This window comes from Myotis davidii, unplaced genomic scaffold (assembly GCF_000327345.1).
Source record: "Myotis davidii unplaced genomic scaffold, ASM32734v1 scaffold134, whole genome shotgun sequence".
In the NCBI taxonomy this organism is placed as follows: Eukaryota; Metazoa; Chordata; class Mammalia; order Chiroptera; family Vespertilionidae; genus Myotis; species Myotis davidii.
Window position 1 is genome coordinate 1,391,350 of NW_006288853.1, and position 20,897 is coordinate 1,412,246.

A 20,897-nucleotide genomic window follows, 5' to 3' on the forward strand; every position below is an offset into this window, starting at 1 on the left:
CCCTCCTGGGCGCTGATGGCCTGTAGGTGCTACTTCAGCTCAGCCTGCAGGCTCTGCTTGGCGCACTCACAGCTGTCATCACCGCCATGTGGGGAGTATAGGCCGCCCTCTGCCGGCCTGCCTCCCCTGTCCAGAGGCTCTCTGTGCTGCTCACCTGCCCAGAGTGACTGGGGCTGGGTGGAAGCCAGGTGTCCTGCCCTGCCCAACGATCCGGGTCCCAGGACCGCGGACAGCCTCAAGCACTGCCCCCCACCCACCAGGGTCACAGATCCATGTCTTGGTCCCGTGGACAGCCTCAAGTGCTGCCCCCCGCCCGCCATGTCACGGATCCGGGTCCCAGACCGTGGACAGCGTCAAGTGCTGCCCCTGTCTGCCAGGTCATGGATCCGGGTCCCGAACCGCGGACAGCCTTGCCCGCTGCCGCCCTCCTTCAGTATGCAAATTAGCCACCATTTTGTTGCTTCAAGGTGGGGGTCACCACTGGGGTGCCGGGCCAGTCTGGGTGAGGGGCTGAGGGCCTATTTAAGGCTGCCCACACCCCCTTTAGGGTGGGGGTCCCCACTGGGGTGCCTGGCCAGCCTGGATTAGGAGATGATGGCTGTTTGCAGCTGGTCACACCCCCCTCAGGGTGGGGGTCCCCACTGGGGTGCCTAGCAAGTCTGGGTGAGGGGCTGAGGGCCGTTTTCAGGCTGGCGGGCGACTGAAGCTCCCAACTCTTTTTTTTTAATTCTGAGATTCATTTATCTTCTCTGGCTGTCACTGGAGCTAAGAGCCGGCTTTAGCTGGCCGCCATCTTGGTTGGCAGTTAATTTGCATATCGCCCTGATTAGCCAATGGGAAGCGTGTCGGAGCTACAGTTAATTACCATGTTTGTCTATTATTATATAGGATTGCATTATTTCCCATACAAACAACTGTAAACCTATTTTTGCCCCACCCTGTATATAGAATACTGCATGCCACAATGCATGTACCAAAGACTGAAATATATGCAAAATGAAAAACACAAAACATGGAAGATGAAGTCCAAAAGAGGATACTTTGAAAAAAATTAATAAATTGGCAACACTTGGAAAATTAAAGGGAACATGAGGTTAAAAAGAACAAGAGAGGATAATTTAAATAAAGGATATCACTATAGATCCCACAAACATGAAAAAAAAATTCTATGATAATACCGTTAGGTAGATTAAAACAATAATCCCACTTCTTTATTACCCTGTAGTGTTGAACATGCATATTCTTGTCATGGTGGATGAGCACCATGTTTCTCCCCTACCTTACCTTTACGTTTGGCTATGTAATTTCTTTCTGGTCAATAAAATTTAGTAAACGTGATGTAAGCAGATGCTTGAGATGTACATGTACAAGTGCCACCACCAAGATAATAAAATACAAGTAATATTGTTTAATAAGAGTAACATTAAAAACTTAAAATTGCCCTGGCTGGGTGGCTCAGTTGGTTGGAGCATTGTCCCATACACCAAAAGGCTGAGGGTTTAATTCCCAGTCAGGGTACATACCTGGGTTGTGGGTTTGATTCCTAGTTGGGGCTCATATAGGAAGCAACCAATTGATGTTTCTCTCTCTCTGACTCTAAATCAGAAAGGAATAAGTAAAATTATTTCTGTATAGTAGTGACTCAGTTGGCTGGGCATCATGTCATGCACCAAAAGGTTGCCAGTTTCATCCCCAGTGGAGGGCATGCAGGAAGCAGCCGATATTTCGTTCTCACACTGATTATTTCTCTAGAACTCTCTCTGCCCCTTCCTCTTTCTTGAAAAAAAAAAAAGTCAAAAATTAAAAAAAAAAATTAACTTAAGCAAAAAGGTAAAAGAATGAAAAACCACAAAATGTTAGTAAAAAAATTATATAAATAAATGAAAAGACATCCCATATTCATGCATTGGAAATCATAATATTGTTAAGATTTCAGTATTTCCCAAAGTGGTCTACAGATTCAATTCAATCCCTATAAATCATGAAAAAGCAAATTAAAATCATGATTAATACAACATATCCAAGAATTTAAAATTTTAAAAAGTCTGACAATACCAAATGGTGACAAAGATACTGTCAGGAATTCTCATGCAATACTAATGGGAATGTAAAATGGTATAACCACTTTGGTAAATAGAATGACATTAACTCACAAAATTCAAGTTAAGTATCCTCTACAACCAAACAATTCTATTCTAGGTATTTACTACAGAACTACAAAGGTTTATGTATATCATATAATAAATGTTCAAAGCAACATTATTTGTAATTACCAATAACTGGAAACACCCAAATGCCCATTAATAATAGAATAAGTACATAATTATGTATGTTTATAATTAAATGAAACACAGCAATGAGACCTAATAATGAGGAGCCACAGCTACACACATATGGATAATCATGTAAGATGTTAAAAAAAAGTTCACCGAAGGTTACCTACAATGTGATTCCATGTATCTGAGGCTAACAGTTGGCAAAATTAAGCTATGTTGCATAAGGATACACACACAGTGGAAAAAATTTAAGCTAAATGGTCAAATTGAGTTAACTCGTCAAAGTACACTTACCCTCTTAGGATCTATCTACTATAAACCACCAAAGGTAAATATCAATTTTGAAGTTCTTTCATACATTCACTCCCAACAACTGGGAATCAGTAGATCTGTATTCTAATTCAATTTTCACCACTAACTAATCTTATGCATTAAAAATTAATTGGTCAATTCCCTCATTCTTTAAAAAAAAAGGTGAAAACAAACAAAAAAGATGGAACTACAGTTTTCCTTCGAACTTATTGTTCTAGACAATAAATACAGTATTGACATGAATAAAAGAGGAAGATGCAAATTGACTGTACCTTCATGATACCCACCAGCCAATCAGGAGTATGCAAATCAACCCAACAAAGATGGCAGATTAATTTGCATGCACAGGCGCGGCTGGGGGTGGGGCGGGATGATGCAGGCCTTCTGCATCGCCCCAGCCGTTCCAGGCCTTTGGGCAGCGTGGGAAGGCAGAAAGGCAGCTCCAGCCGGAGCAAAGGCAGTGCCAGCTGCCAGGGGAAGAAAGGCCCATTCTTGCACGAATCTTCATGCATCGGGCCTCTAGTTACATATATATGATTACTATCTTGCCTCAGATAAAGAAAGGTGAAATAATCAGTATAAAAAATGTTTTTCCTGTTACTATGACTCAACAGCAAATTAGGCATTTAGGGGAGAATATTTTTTAACCTTAGCCTACTAGATTCCTGAACAACTCATTTAAAAAAATCCTACTTTCAGCTGGAAACTGCCACCTTCCATTAATTTTCAAAAATGATCAACATTAAGGGAAAGAAGAGAGGCATCCCAATATGTTCTTTAGGCCTTTTAGAAAATATGAAGTTGTTCCTTGTACACCCAAATTTATCAAAAAAATAAAGTGATATTGTAGACATCTAGGGAAGGGCATTGCTCTAATAAATACTCTAAGAACTGAGACAGCTTCCTAAAACATGTGAAGGAAAACCATCCAAAATAAAAGTATGCCACAGGAAAAGGTTTTGGGGTTCAACTGAAACACCAGCCTGCTCACCCATAAAGATTCACACTTAGTAAGAACCAATGGAAAGAAATGTGACCAGCTGGAACCTATTCCTTATGAATTTCATGGCATAAGAAGTGTCAAAAAAATAAAAGACCTCTGAACTGTTAAAAAACTTGCTAAATAATTGTATAATGTTAGAGAGATCAAAATACTCTTATATAATAGCTTACCTTCCACAAGCAATCTGAGTGACAATGCTTCCCATAAGTTCAAAAACTTTCCTTGGGTTTATTTCATGACTAGTAGAATTATGACCCAACTGACCATACCCTCCAGCTCCGAAAGTAAACACTCCACCTTCCTAAAAAAGACAAAACCCTTTATCATTAGAAGGTCTGATAAAAGTAAATCATCTTCAGGAAAATAAACTAATCTTAACTATGTAGTCAAATTTTTACTTTTATTATCTTCACAGTTTAACAGATGATACCTGACTTTTTAAGGTAAAATATCTTAAAAACGAACAGAGTTCCAGGTTCATGGCTATATATTTTCACATATTTTTAAAGTATTTAATTGTGTTTTTGCTATTATATTTAATTGAAGTCATCTCTGAAGAGATACTAATAGCTACTTTAGCAATGCCTTTCACTGTCATTATATTCTTGTTGAATTCCAAGTACACACCTATAAAATTTCACAAAACCATTAATATGGTATCATCCTGTTTTCAAACAAGTTATACTTTTAACACAGAGTATATATAACCAGAGTGCACAAATACTGCTATTTCTAGCAGACAATATATGATCCTTAAAAATTTTAATAAAAAGGAGTGGGTGGAGTTGGAAGAGGATATCGGAGGGATAAATGATGATGAAAAAAATTAAATTAGAAAAAAGTTATTATAAAATTTATAGCTGGATTAGAGGTACATACATAAAGTGATCTGTGATGATAGCTTAACAAACAAGCACAATTAATATTTTTTAATTGTTTTTCTTCATATTGTTGCTATATATATATATATATAAAATAATTTATCCTTTTAACATTTAATAACCTAAGTATTGCCCTGACTAGTTGCTCAATGGTTAGAGCAAAGCCCACAGACTGAAGGGTCGATGGTTCAGTTCCTGGTCAAGGACATATACCTCAGTTTCGGGTTTAATCCCCAGCCCCAAATGTGTGGAGGCAACCAAATGATGTGTCTCTTGCCTGTGGATATTTCTCTTTCTCTTCCCACCCTCCTCCCTCCTTCCCACTCTGTCTGAAAAATCAATGGAAAAAATGTCCTCGGGTGAAGATAAAAATAAACAAATAAATAAATAAAAACAATCTAAGTATACATGTTGTTACATAAGGAAATTGATTTTTCTTTTTAAAACTTTTTGTCATGGAAAAATCTCAAATACGCAAAATTAAAGACAAAAATAAACATGAAATGATATATAACCATTACTGCTTCAACAACTGGCAAAAGTTAAGATACTTCTTTTTCTCAGATGCCCATTCCACAGTACTTTCGTAGAGCGCTTTAAAGCAAATTATGGGCCCTTGCCGGTTTGGCTCAATGGATAGAGCGCTGGCCTGTGGACCAAAGGGTCCTGGGTTCAATTCCAGTCAAGGCCACGTACCTTGGCTGCAGGCTTCTCCCTGACCTGGGCCCTGGTCTGGGCTCGTGCAGGAGGTAACCAATCGATGTGTTTCTCTCACATCGATGTTTCTCTCTCTCTCCCTCTCTCTGAAAATCAATGGAAAAATATATCCTCAGGTGAGGATTAACAATAAAATAAAATAAAGCAAATTATGGGCCCAACCAGCATGGCTCAGTGGTTTAGCATCAACCTAAGAATCAGGAGATCACGGTTCGATTCCCAGTCAGGGTACATGTCTAGGTTGTGGGCTCAATCCCAGTGTGAGGTGTGTAGAAGGTAGCTAATCAATAATTCTCTGTTATTATTGATGTTTCTATCTCTTTCTCCCTCTCCCTCCCTCTCTGAAATCAATAGAAATATATTTAAAGCAAAGTATGGTCATCAAACATTTCACATATAAATGTTAATGTATCTTCACTGGCTTAAACCTCTAACTGGTAAAAATATATATTACAATATTATTATCACATAAAGTTAATATTAAATTTACTTTTCTGGATAGAAATAGTGTTAATTTTTATTTATGATTTTTATAACTGATATTTTCCCAGTTTTATTCAGATATGACTTAATTTCCAAAAAAGTATGAAGTATATAATGGGGTTTGACATCTACAAACATTGTGAAATGACTACTAAGTTAATTAACAAATACGTCACCTCACATACTTCTGTGTGTATGAATGCTTCAAATCTATTCTTAGCAAATTTCAATTATATAACATAGTATTATAAACTAGAGTCACCATGTTGTACAGTGGATCCTCAGAACTTACTCATCTTGTAACTGAAAGTTTGTATCCTTTGTTCAACATCTTCCCATTTCCCCCAATCTCCTAGCAAACACCATTCTACTGTTTCTCAATATAATTATTTTAAGATTCCACTTATAAATACATTGATGTAATGAACATGGGAGTGCAGTTATCTCTTTGAGATCCTGTTTTCATTTTCTTCAGATATAATTCCAGAAGTGGAATTGCTTGCTCATCCAGTTCTATTTGTAATTTTTTGAGGAACCTCCATACCGTTTTCCATAATGGCTATGCAATTCACCTTCCAACCAACAACGTACAAGGGTTCTCCTTTCTGTACATCCTCCCCAATCCTTGCCCTTTGTGGGGATTTTTGATTATAGCCATCCTAAAAAATGTGAGGTGATAGCTCATTGTGATTTTAATTTACATCCCTGATGACTGTGATGTTAACATTGAGCACCTTTGCCTGTACCTATTGGCCATTTGTGTTCTTCTTTGGGAATATGTCTATTCAGGTCGTTCTCCATTTTTAAATTAGATTATTTTAAGCTATTGAGTTTTATGTGTTCCTTATATACTAGTATATTTAATATTAATCCTTATCGGATTTACAAATATTTTCCCCCATTTCATAGGTTGCCTTTTCATTTTGTTGACTGTTTCCTCTGCAGCGAAGGTTTTTTTTGGTTGATGTAGTCCCATTTGTTTTTATTTTTGCTTTTGATACCTGCACTTTTGGTGTCGGGCCAAGACTAATGTGTGAGATTCTCCCCATGTTTTCTTCCAGGAGTTTTGCACTTTTAGGCCTCACATTTAAGTCCTTCTATTTTGAAATTCTATGCGTGGCACAAGACAGGGATCCAATTTTGTCTCTTACATGTAGATATCGTTTTGCAAACACCATTTATTAAAGACTATCTTTTGCCACCGTGTTCTTGGCGCCTTTTCAATGATTAGTTGACCATTTATGTGTGGGTTTATTGCTGGGTTATCCTTTTTGATTGGTCTATGTGTCTGTTTTTATGTAAGTACAGTTGTTTTAATTACTACTTTTATATCATTTGAAACTAGGAAGTGTGATATCTCTAGCTAGCCTTTTCTTCAAGATTGTTTTGATTATTCTGGGTCATTAGTGATTCCATACAAAGTCTTAAATTATCTGCTCTGTTTCCGCAAAAAAATGCCATAGGATTTATGATAGGGATTGCACTGCATCTGTAGATCACTTTGAGTAGGGTAGATATTAAGAATATTATTTCTTCCAATCCAAGAACATGGGGTATCTTTCCATTTATTTGTATCTTCTTCAATTTCTTTCTCTGATGTCTTATGTAGTTTTCAGTGTACAAGTCTTTCACCTCGGTTAAATTTGTTCCTAAGTGTTTTAATGTTTTTTCATGCTATTTTGAATGATATTGCTTTCTTACTTGTTATATTTATAAGCCAAATGGGAGCTAAATTAAAGTTAGGCAGAACTATGCATGAGTGGATAGATATACACAGCATGGCAAGCCTGACAAACTTAAAAGGAATTATTTTATTCAAAATGTTATTTAAGGAGTATTTCACACAAAGCTGAATAACTGAACAATATATATTATCATCATTTAACAGATAATAATTCACATTTCATAACATAGGACAAGTTTAGAAATTAAGGTAAACTGTTTTTGAGAATAATAATCTAGGTCCTTTTCCAAGACAAATTTTTTTTTTTAGATATTGATAACACTCATTTTAATGTACATATTAGGAAAACATTTACTAATTATGAAATAACTTTTATGAGTAATAATAAAGAAGTTTCATAGGAGTACAATACCTTGGTTAGTGCAGCAGTATGATCTTCTCCACAACAAATATAAACTATTTTCTGAGTTCTTAGTGACTTTAGTAAATTAGGAACATACCTATCTGAAAATTCCAACAAGAGACATTAACAATATTTAATTAAAACTCTTCTACAGTGTTTCCTCTATAGCTTTCCATGCTCAGTGGACAGTGATGACGAAATAATTTCAACCACGATTCAATGATTTTTGCAATACAAGCCTACTAAGTTGGGTCCCCAGACCTTTCTATTCTACTGTGATGAAGCAGGGATTTAAAAAGAGTAATTTAAGTGAACTGCTTAAGCACAAATCAGCAACCAAGGAATTAGAAAGCTATCTGACTGCTTCTAATCCATACACATACTTTATATTCACCTAGTGGTAATTAAACTCATAGGATATTTGAAAATTATACTTTCTGCTATTTTAAGAAGAAGAGATATAATGCCCTACCCTATTTTTCTTATGCAGAAAAAAAATTTTTTTTAATTACTTTTGAGAGTATTATTTGGTTATCATTACCAGTTGCTACTAGACCAACAACTCACTTTTGTTATTACAATTATGTTGAACTTTATGAACTCAGTTTCTGTATTTCAAGTATTGGCATTTGACCTAATGTAGTTAAGAAAAATCAATTCCAAGATACCAATTTGTTTCAAGTAGTTATAATTTTTTTAATTCAAAATGTTTATTTTCAAGATTCTAGCATTAATGTTAAAAGTGAAGCCCAAACTAAAGATTAATGCAGATTATTTTACTAATTCCTTGAAAATTTCAAAGATTAATGCTTTGTTACTTTTCAAAATAATTGTATTGCTTCTTTTCACCAATGTTGGCCTATAATGTGGCTACCAATTTGAATTACTGTTTTTCAATCCTCTTTTAATGAACATCCAACAGCAAAGAATTTTTGTGCAGTTATAATTTCTATAGTTTATGATAAAATGTTATTTTTTTGGCCTCCCACCATCCCCTAAATTATCATCAAATGAAATTTTAAAATTTCAGTACATTTCTCTTTGACACTAAGAATCATTAATCCATTTCAAAAGATCATCTCTTCTTAAAAGCACATTTATAGTAATGAGAACCTACCATTTTCATCATTAAGACCTAGTTGACCAAATTTGTTGCGTCCCCATCCAAAGATAGCTCCAGAAAGGGTGAGTACAAAACTATGGGCTCCTCCTGCTGCAACTTGCATGAAAGGGATTCCAATCAAAGACTTAATCAATTGTGGTGAAGCTTGCTTTTTACAGTCAGTGCCTAAACCCAATTGGCCATATTTATTCTGTCCCCAAGAGAAAACTTCACTTGCTGTAAAACAAAAATCATAAAATTAACGATTTGTCTCACACAAAGTTTCATTTGAAGATCATCAGTTATTTTGAGATATTCTTCCTCTTATCAGATGGAAACACATATTCCTCTTAAGTTTATTTCTTATATGGAAATATAATATTACCTAGAAGAACATTCTATATTTAGTATACTCTAAGTTGACTGACTTTAGTGATGAATGGTAAGTCAAGTAACTTTATTCTCCTCAGGAAAGGACCACCTCTTTTTAATATTCCTCAGGTTTTACTTTTATTATATGATTTCTCCCAAAAGGCACTCATCCAAGCTCAAGGTTTCAGCTATCAATAATATGCTAGTAGCATTCGTCAAACAGATCCACTCCCCACCATCTCAACTGGTTCCTATAATAGTTTGGTCTGCTTGTCACTTTTGTCCCCACACTGCCACCCTCTTTTGCAACTTTAAACATATTTTTTATTTATTTTTATTAAATAAATAAACGAAACTAATACATTAAACTAATAACTAATTCACTAACAACTGATTTTTAAAAATTCATACTATAAAATAGTATGCGCTTAAAGTAAGTCTTTCTCTAAAATTAGACCTTTGGTTACTCTCCCAAGAAATAACTACTCTTTACCAATTACTGATAAGTACTTCCAGAAATAATCTATGCATATACTAGCAGGCATTTGTACATATACATAGAAATATAAAAATGCAGATTTGATACTGTTGCTCACCTGAAAAATGCCGATTTTTCCCACTTGCTGTTCCTTTTGCCTAAATTTCCCCTTCATCTTTGTCTAATTCATTTCCACTCTCCCCCAGGTGGAAGCTCTCTCTGATCTCAGATTAAGTTCAGTCCCTCACAGTGGTTCTCAACCTTCTGGCCCTTTAAATACAGTCCCTCATGTTGTGACCCAATCGTAACATTATTTTCATTGCTACTTCATAATTGTAATGTTGCTACTGTTATGAATCGTAATGTAAATATCTGATATGCAGGATGGTCTTAGACGACCCCTGTGAAAGGGTCGTTCGACCGCCCAAGGGGTCGCAACCCACAGGTTGAGAACCACTGCTCTATTACATGTTCTAAATATCCTAAAGATTTTTTCTTTAGTGTCTTTTTTCATAGTATGTAATCACAGTGTTATTTGTGTGACTGTATCCTAAGGTCTAGAAGTGTACTGCTTACCACTGAATGTTGCACACTCTAGCAGCAGTTCTCAACCTGTGGGTCGCGAACAATGAAAATACATCCTGCATATCAGATATTTACATTACGATTCATAACAGTAGCAAAATTACAGTTATGAAGTAGCAATGAAAATAATTTTATGGTTGGGGGTCACTACAACGTGAGGAACTGTATTAAAGGGTCGCGGCATTAGGAAGGTTGAGAACCAATGCTAGAGTGTCTAGTTCACACTAAGTGGTCAAAAGGAAAGACAGAAAGAAAATGAGAGAAAGATTCACTCAGTAAATAAGACACTGTACTAAGATTAAACCTGAACAAGGCAAAAGATTACCTACCTATGAGTCAAAGTAGAAAACTGCCCTCAACAGTAAAACCTTTAAATTTATTATGGATCTACCTACCAAAATATTACAAGAGAAGTTGACAAAGTAACAATAAAGAATATAGGGATGCCAGTTTCCCAACTACTTATAAAATTCTAAATTCCTTACTATGGGATTTAAGGCCCTTTGTAACAGATTTGCTTTTACTTCAGTTTCAACTAAAGTATGAGCATGTCTCCCATGCTCTCACAATACCCACATAAAACTACATGTCAATACTCAAACAAAATAGTTCCCTGATTTTATGCCTTTACTAATACTATCACCTTAGCCAATCCTCAACATTTCCCCTAGCTGTTTCTAACTATTTCTCCAATTCTGAATAAATTCTTCTCATCTTTCAAGACTTGCATCAAATACATATCCCCTCATTATTGCTACTAATTCTACTGACTGGAACGAACTACACTTTTTCTTTATTCCTCTTGCATTTTACTTTTACCTTGTTCAAAGTAGCATCTATATATATAAAACCCTAAGTGACCATCCGACTGGTAGCTATGATGCACAATGACCACCAGGGGACAGACACTCCGAATGGTAGCTATGATGCACACTGATCACCAGGGAGCAGATGCTCAATGCAGGAGCTACTGAGATGCGGTGACTTGGCAGCTGTGGTTCTCGGGTGATGCATTAGGAACTAGAAAGGAGGGAGCCTGATTTTGGGGTGCATCACCCGAGAACCACCCTCCTGCAATCCAGGCCCCCTCGGGGGATGTTGGAGAGCTGGTTTTGGCCCGATCCCCGGAGGCCAGGCTGAGGGACCCCACCGGTGCACAAATCCATGCAATGGACCTCTAGAGTGTGTATGTGTGTGAACACACACACACACACACACACACGCACACACACACACATATTTTCCCTTAATTTATAGCTATTTATTTGTATATCTGTCTCTTCCACTAGATGGTATGTTCCTTAACACCTAACTTATCTTAAGATAAGTCTCTTAACATACTGCAGACCAGTCATTTTATTGCTAGCTTTATCCACTGGCCAGACAAGTTTCTACTGAACGAGTACAAAAAACGTTTTACATAAATGTTAAAGGCATGCTTTAAAATTAAATACCCATTGCATTTTGAAGTTATTTATTACATGTTCTTACAAAGTAATATCTTTTTAAACTATGATACTTTGTAAAACACTGTGTAATATGAAGCGAGAATTCTCGTGATCTGTCCACAATGTGTTAACTTATTTATATTTTCCTACAGCTCTAACGTAGTGCTTCGTTCATAGTAGGCCTCACCAGAGATTTAATAAATTAAAATAATAATAATATTAATAATGAAGCTACTGGAATTTATTTTTAATAGTAAAAACGAACATATGGCAGTTTCTTAACTAACCCAAGTTACAATCCTTAGCTGGCATATGAAAAAATTAATAAGAAAGGAAATCAAACAAAGCTAATAGGAATCTTGGCCTCTGTTTTTATTTATAAAAAGTTTATGTGTGAAATCAAATGAGATTAGGCAAGTTATAACTTTCCCCAGCTATGAAGGAATAGCACTTAACAAACTCAAGAAACAATTAGACACAAAAATAAATGTCATTCATGGCTATATACTAGCAATATATAATCTAACAGTGACACCATACAACAATAAAAAATATCAAATACCTATGGAAAAGTCTAATAAAACAAGCCCTAAGTCTTCTCCATAGAAAACAAAAAAATACTACTGAGAAAAATTAAAAGATTAAAGTAATGGAGGGATACAGCATGTTCAGGAACTAAAAGACATTGTGTAAAGACTTTCCTCAAATTGATTTATAGAGACAATGCAATCCCAATCAAAATCCCAATAGTGTGTGCGTCTGTGAAAACTGTCAAGCTAATTCTAAAATGTTTATGGAAAAGAATCAAGAATCAGGGCAATTTTACGAAAGAACAAAGTTGGAGGACTTTCTGCTCAATTAAAGTATCAAGTAATAAAACTGAAAAAGGAAAATAAAATAAAAACAATGCTTACCTTTAGAAAGTGCAAGTGAATGATAATAACCACAAGCAACTTGTACTATCTGGATATCTGATAAACATTTAATATTTCTAGAAAAGAAGAAGAGAGATCAGGATCAGTTAATTCCATTTATTAAATTGATCCTAAATACTATTCATATATGCTATTTCTTGACCACCTACTATGCACAAGTTGTTTCCTACCAACCTAGCAGTTCATGTTATTTTTTATACATGCCCAATTTACCAAAAATTTATGCTAAAGTCAGTACACAAAATATAGACATAAAGAAAATTAAAAGTGTGATGAGAAAATACTTCGAAAGCACATTTAGCAAACTATTGCATACCTCAAATATCCCTCAGAGTGCTTTTACAATTTCTTATATCGTCAAAATTTAAAAAAAAATTTTAAAAAGCTTAACACATAAAACTTGTAATAAATTTGTAAAACAAATATACATGATCTAATTGGTCTAAAATTGATGTCTGGCCTAGTTTAATATATGTTCTCTTCTATCAGGTTAAGAACAAATAACATTCCTATTATGTGAATTACTACCAATCCACAAATTATGAAATCAATTCCTTTTGGCCCCTTTGCTTTGCATCTAAATCAGTGACATTCAACTTAATTCCTTACCAGGAAAATTTAATCAATACACACTTATTATCACTGACATGTTCGGTCATATTTCTGCTGTCTTGCGTTTTTTCCTTATATTTTTATAGTTTCTTTTTTTCTCCCATTTCTGATTTTTCCTTAACTGCAATATGATTTCTCAAACAATACAAAAATCAAGTAACTGCATCAAACATCCCAGGTTTTTCTTAAGCAGTTCCCTTTACCTGATCATTCCATTATTTTTACTGAATGAATGTTTTAAAGAAAAAAAGTGGGAAGGAAACATATGTTCTTATTTCCCTTTACCTGATACTGCCACCTGACCTGATTCGACCAAATGAAAGTCCGGAGCAAGCTCTGACCAGAGAGTCGATACACATGATTTTCGGGAGGCAGCTTCAGCAAATCAAATTTTGAGCAGGAGAAAGATGAGTTACTCTAATCCCATATTATTATATTAAAAATATTTTTATTTAGTGGATTTATGTCTTAAATATAAAACCTGAAAGTTATGTTGCTATAATTTAGCAGAATCCAACAAGTTAGAAGGATCTAATGTACCCCCAGATTTAAAAAAGGTAGCAAAATGCTCATTTTTCTGCAATTACCAAAATCAAACATTGGCAATGCAAAACAGGCATTAATCAAGTCCAATTTGCAAACCAAGTGAAACACGTCAAAACTACATTCTTATAGTACCCTGTGTCTTTTCCTTTGCAGCATTTATCACTATTAATTACTGACATACTTATTCATTTATTACCAGTGTACTGTTAAACAATAAACTCTCTGAAGGCAGATTATGTGTCTTATACCCACACAATCCCTGGCATCTACCCCAGTGCCTTACAAAAAGTATGTAATGAATACACTGTTAAAGAGTAAGTTTATAAAGTCTTTGAGACTTTAGTATTAAAACTATTTTAACATATATTTAAACCTGAGTGAAATTAAGAAAATGAATTCTGACCAAGCTGTTGGATTTCTACAGTCCAAAAACAGCTGTTCTCACAAGGATCATATCACACCTATGTCTGATAAATAGAACTTTAAAAAATAAGCTACAAATTTAATACAATTATTTTTCTAAAGTTTGCATGGGAAAGTATGTATTTCCAGTTACATTAAACTAAACATAGTAAAATCACGCTTAACTTTTTAAAAATAAAAGTGTAACTTATATTCTACATAAAAAGAAATAATTAGCTAAAAATTCAGGTCTACAGAGACCACTGATATTGATAATTTCAGTCTTTTTCAAAAATGGATTATTTCAAAACATAACAAAATTAGAAGTAGAAAAAGATTATCAAAGTAGTAAGAATTTCAAATTTCCAATTAAGAGTTTTACATTCTTTAATTTTAAAGTATCATTTAATTTACGTACTAATCTTTTAGCATAAACATGGATTTTGTTCTCAAGAAAGTACAGTCTAATGTGAATCCTCACATTTCTGATCACTGTTATGAAAATCATAAACAGTAATTTTAAAAAATCTATTAGTATATGAGTTTCCTCCTGTTTTCGATATTTTATTCAAAATGTATGTGAAATTTACAAAGCTGGCTATTGTCTCTAAGAATCTAGAAAAAGCCTTGCATCTAAAAAGTGATATGGTACTGAAACTTAAAGAGAAAAATTATTGGCAGTCTTTCATAAAAGTATATTTTTACTGAAATATCAAATTGACCTTTAAAACTTGGAAATATCAGTAAAAACAATGTTTATGTCACAATAAACCAGACAGACCAGTCTACAAAAAAACGGATGAGCTTGAACAGGAAAAATGACAACACAGCTTAATGTTAATATAGTTATGTAACAAATATAAAAACTAGTTATCTTTCTTTCCCATTTACTAATCATCTACAGCAGTGGTTCTCAACCTTCCTAATGCCGCAACCCTTTAATACAGTTCCTCATGCTGTGGTGACCCCCAACCATAAAATTATTTTCGTTGCTACTTCATAACTATAATGTTGCTACTGTTATGTATCATTACTGTTATTGTAATGTAAATATCTGATATGCAGGATGTATTTTCATTGTTACAAACTGAACATAATGAAAGCATAGTGATTAATCACAAAACAATATGTAATTATATATGTGTTTTCCGATGGTCTTATGCGACCCCTGTGAAAGGGTCGTTCGACCCCCAAAGGGGTCGCGACCCACAGGTTGAGAACCGCTGTTCTACAGATTACTGACAGAAATCTCATATACCAGAAGTGAATAGAAACAAAAATGTAAGTAGTGAGAATTAAGACACCAGTGGAGTAAAAATGAGGGAAAACTAGAAAGCTCTGCCATGAATCATGGTTGAGAATATTAACCTAGAAAATCTAACATGTACGTCTCTTTTCAATCCTAAAACCACAAAATTTTTTAAATCTTAAATTAAAAACCCCATTCTACAACAATTACTTTTGGGAGAAAATAAAAACAGAGAATATGACAAACATGTGGTCACTATGTTTCTATGAATGCTTTGTATTGCCTAGCCAAAGACCACTGGTTGCAAAATACCATTTTCTGAAAGAAATCAAATTTGAAATGACAAAGAATTTAATTTACTTAGTTAAAAAAAACAAAAAGGTGTTTTATTTCCCAACAGAACCATCATTAAGAGACATTAAAAGCACAATGGGAATACTTATTTGTTTCAACGCTCCAAGTATTTAATTGTTATCGCGAAAGAAACAAGGGGGAAGAAATTTGTTGAGGTCTGTGAAATTTAGTTACAGGTTCAATAAAAAAAAATAGGTGATTGTGATGTATCTCAACAGTTTATTACTACAACAATTATAAAATGTCAGAACAAAGATAAAAAAACTTTTAATATGTTACAACACAGGGAAGGTTACAGGCTTATTAAAGGAGCTACCTTTCCCTAATTTAAAAAGATCAACAAAAAACTCATTTCTAACAATGATGAGAGTTCCTGTTCTGATATATATTAGTAGTTCTTGTGCTCCATTTTCTTATCCAAGTATTACTTCATATCTCTTAAACCAAAATCAACATCAATTTTAAATTAAATACAAAATATCTAAATGTGTGTGTAAAAAGTGGTATTTAAAATTAGCTTATTTCCTTGGTTCCCTGGAGATTTCTCTTTTGTCCCTTAACTATTAGGAAGAGCAAGAATTTAAGGAGGCAAAAAAACTGTATAATTTTAAAAACTAAGCATGACTTCATGTATTATTTATTTATCTAAAATAAATTAGATGTTTTTATTTAAATCTTTATATTTTTACCTAGATATGTTCTTACAATTTTTAACATTAAAACAATGATTATGCCTTATGTAAATCTTTAAGGCTACAACATTGATGAAGCATTATTTATTTTTCATTTTAAAATAATTCTATGATGACTTTAATGGTTAACGTAAATTAAATTATGGTCACTGCTATATAAAAAAGTGGAAAGTAGCTGAATTATTTTTACACTAAGCATGTGGAACTTTTTGTATGTGGAACTTCGGTACTGAATAGAAACAATAAACACTGAAAAAACAAGACAGAGAAACATGCAACCAATCAATATTTACTATGTCAATAGCTGGGCTAGTCAAGATATGTGGGGGAAAACAAAAGTATATAAAAAACGGGGCACTCCACCCAAATTAAAGGTAAGAACCTAACTAGTAAACTTCAGAATTCAAAGGGGAGATATAATAGGTGTCAACTTTTACATGCCCAAAGTATACAGGAAAATTTAATAATAAATTTATGATAAAAGATTATTAAAGACCTCTTTTTGGTCACCTTTGTTACCTGGGTACTCTGATACATTCCTCTGATCCTAGCAGGCCAAGTTGTCCATCAGAATCGAGACCCCAAGCATACACCTGGCCCTTGTCATTTAGTGCTAATGTATGAGCTTCTCCACATGAAACAGCTATAATATTTTGGGCATCCAGGGCAACAACCTGCTCTACAGAAATCAAGGAGAAAAACATATTCTAGTTTAGAACTACCAATGGAAATAAAACACAATCTTCATCTTGCATAAAAAAGCTAAGGAAATGCTGAAATACAGACTAAGTATAACTTCAGTTATTCTGAAAAATCTAGCAAATATGTTCCATACAAAGTTTTCATTGTAGAATATACATATATATCATAGTGCATAACTGACTCAGAATATAGGGTGTTGCGAAAAAATGTATACACACATTTTGAATAACTATATAGGCAGTGCTTATTAAAATACATTTCATTTTCAAAATTGAGCTACCAGCTGTTAAAGTGTGTACATATTTTTGGGGGACACCCTGTATTAAGTGACTTGAACATTTGGGGAAATGTTAAGGGTTTATAAAGATTCTCTCAGTAAGTGATCTTCATTCAAAGCCATTACCAATATAAGAGAGTCCAGCTGAAAAGGGAATCACATAAATAACCTGGGCTGGTGTTTTTTTTTAAGTAATAAAATAATTGACACATACATTACCATATATAGATACCACTATGGAGTGATTCTGAATTTAATGAAATAATCTGAATTGGCAGTTTCTGATAGGAAACAAATTTTTTACAGAACTCATAAATGAAGCATCTACTGGTTATGCTCAGGAGAGAATTGAAAGGCAAGGTGACCACAACAAACGGGTTTCAGTTTATCGACTGCCGTTTTAACATCAAAGACATAAAAACTCCATATGTGGTTAAAACGTGCTCAAGTTTTAAACTAAGAATTAATTCTAAATACTGGCCCTTCATAAGACTATCAGTAACCACTGACAAATCAGTCAAGAAAGTGAAATTGTTTCCTTAGTCCTAAAATGTGCAATGTCTTATCAGTTTACTAGTACCACAAGTTTTTGTTTGTTTTGTTAATCCTCACTCGAGGATATTTTTTCCATTTATTTTTAGAGACTGGAAGAGAGGGAAAGGAGAAAAAGAAACACATAGATTGGTTGCACTCCTCGCCCCCCGCCCACAACAAGGGCCTGGGAAGAACCTCTAACCCAGGTATGTGCCCTTGACTGGGAATCGAACCCTCTACCCTTAGATGCAAAGGGCGATGCTCTATCCATTGAGACACACAGGCCAGGGTCCACCACGAATTATTTTATGATGCCACTTAAAATTAATTCTTTTAGCTTAATGAGAAAGCTATAAATTTGTCTTTAATAAACTGGAAGCCTCGTGCTGAAGCAGTTAAAATGAATCAAACAGGGTTTCTTCAGAAGCATATTTTAGCTCTGTATACAAATACAACTGTTCAATAATGAAACAGATGACATCAAGGAGGTTTAAATCCCTATGTATAGAGAAATTAAAATTGTACCTGAATTACTATCCTGTATTTTGGGGTGGGAGGTTAGCCCTAAATAGCCTCTAGGAATCTGTACACCTCTAACAACATTTTAAGTACTTACCTTAAAGTACTATGAGTTAATAACAAGAAGCTGTGAACAGTATGTGGCAATTCATTATACTAATCTCTCACTCTTTTATGCACGTTTTCATAAAATTATATTGCAGAAACATACAAAAAAGGAAAACAAGATATAACATATTGTCCCCCCCAAAAAATTAAGAAAACAAACTTATAAGTATGGCATCATTTGTTTACATCAAAACATTCCCATAAGTTTTAATTATGATGAAAGAAAGAAAACACACAAGAGATCTCTACACTCTCACAGAGGCCCCAGAAATAAGTCAATGTTTCTCCAAAACAATCTTCAAGAGTAACTAGTGAAAAGCAGAAAATGTTAGGATGAAAAGAGGAATGAATGACTGGTTGGTAAACAATAATAAACAAAGAATACCTAAATTAGAGAGCAATGGCTATAAAATCAAAGGCACTTAAAATCCAAGAAACAATCATTCATACTAAACAGTAATAGCGTATAATACTTCTTTTGCTACAAACTCTAGACACACAAAGACAAATAAAACAAGAATTCTAGCTCTAAAAGAGTTTACAATGTATAGAATAACAGGTGGGATAAGGGATTGTGATTAAGTGCTAAGATAAAAGATATACAAAAGGGACATGGGAATTATTAAAGCCTTGAAAGATACCGGGAAGAATTTTGGAAGACACTTAAAGTCCTGAGTTAAGGAAAGAGGAAGATATTCCATGTACCCATTTGAGAAAATTCAATTTATTATATAGCAAAACAAACTAAAAGCAGTAAAAAGACTGATAACATAAACAGGGAAATAATATGTTCACTTAGAATTCATAGAGCCAGACAATTTTTAAAAATGTATTCTTATTGAGTTCAGAGAGGAAGGGAGGGGGAAAGAGAGAAACATCAATGATGAGAGAGAATCATCCATCTGCCTCCTGCACACCCTCTACTGGGGATTGGCAGCCCAGGCATGTGCCCCAACCGTGCCTTCCTGGTTTGTAAGTTGGCGCTCAACCACTGAGCCACGCCAGCAAGGCAAGACACACATTTTTAATTTATGTACTTTTCTATGTGGTTTTTAACCTTTTATTATAAAAATTTACATGTATTAAGAGAATGAGAAAACAAGCACAGACTGAAAAAAATTTTGCAAAAGACATCTAATAAAGGACTATTATCCAAAATACAAGATAAAACTCTAAAACTCAATAAGAAAATGAACCAATTAAAAAACAGTCCAAAATCTGACCAGACACCCCACCAAAAAAGTAGATGGCATATGAAAGGATGGTCTACAGATCATAAGTCATCAGGGAATTTGTAAATTAAAATGAGATACCACCATACACCTATAAACATGGCCAAAATTCAAAATGCTGACACCACCAAATGCTAGCAAGGATATAGAGCTATAGATCTCTCATTGCTGGTGGGCATGCAAATGGTACTGTCACTTTGGAAGAACAGTTTGGCAGTTTCTTACAAAACTAAACACACACTTATCATAATGATCCAGCAATTGCGCTCCTTGGTATTTACCCAAAGGAGTTGAAAACTTATGTCCACACAAAAACCTTCCCGTGGGTATTTATAGCATCTTTATTCATAATTGTCAAAACTTGGAAGCAACCAAAATGTCCTTCAGTCCATGAATGGATAAACTGGTACATCGAGATGATAGGATATTATTCAGCACTAAAAAGAAATGAGTTGTTATCAAGCCATGAAAAGACATGGAGTAAACTTAAATGTGTATTTTCTAAGTGAAAAAAACTAATCTGAAAAGGCTGCATACTGTATTACTCCAACTATGTGACATTCTGGAAAAGGCAAAATTTTGGAGACAGTAAAAAGACCTAATCTGTTGGGGAAAAGGGCACTCATACATTGATAGTGGGAGTTTGATAGTGGGAGTAAAAAATAGAACAACCTTGATGGGAGAGGAAGGTGGCAATACCTAACAAAATATTTTTATTTTCTTTTTGAACCTAGCAAGTCCATCTCCAGGAAATTATCCTACAGATACAACTAAGTGCTGAAGGGTAGCAGTGTATACCACCCCAAAATATGCCACTTTGGCATAAGGATTATTTTCAGCTGAAGGCCACTGAGAGAATACAAGAAAAGCTCTCTGTTCTGGTATTTGCCTAAAAGCAGGAACGTAGACTTGTAAATGTGTCCCCTTTCCCTCTCTACCAGGAAGGGCAGAAGTTAATCACCAGAGACAACTCTGGACCCTTAGAGATGGC

General features: G+C 34.6%; 1 protein-coding gene across 6 annotated transcripts in view; it reads right to left on the reverse strand.

The window, feature by feature from the left end:
* HERC4 (HECT and RLD domain containing E3 ubiquitin protein ligase 4) overlaps window positions 1-20,897 on the reverse strand; it is a 100,811-nt gene that overhangs the window by 56,460 nt on the left and 23,454 nt on the right. For 4 of the 6 annotated variants that reach the window (XM_015562118.1, XM_015562119.1, XM_015562117.1 and 1 more), the window contains 6 exons: window positions 17,054-17,213; window positions 13,577-13,666; window positions 12,659-12,735; window positions 8,877-9,098; window positions 7,769-7,860; window positions 3,762-3,892 (listed from right to left, as the gene is read on the reverse strand). In XM_015562118.1, coding sequence (XP_015417604.1) covers window positions 3,762-3,892; window positions 7,769-7,860; window positions 8,877-9,098; window positions 12,659-12,735; window positions 13,577-13,666; window positions 17,054-17,213 — 772 coding nt within the window. The remainder of the gene's footprint in view (window positions 1-3,761; window positions 3,893-7,768; window positions 7,861-8,876; window positions 9,099-12,658; window positions 12,736-13,576; window positions 13,667-17,053; window positions 17,214-20,897) is intronic. The other 2 variants (XM_006760898.2, XM_015562120.1) reach the window with 1 other exon arrangement.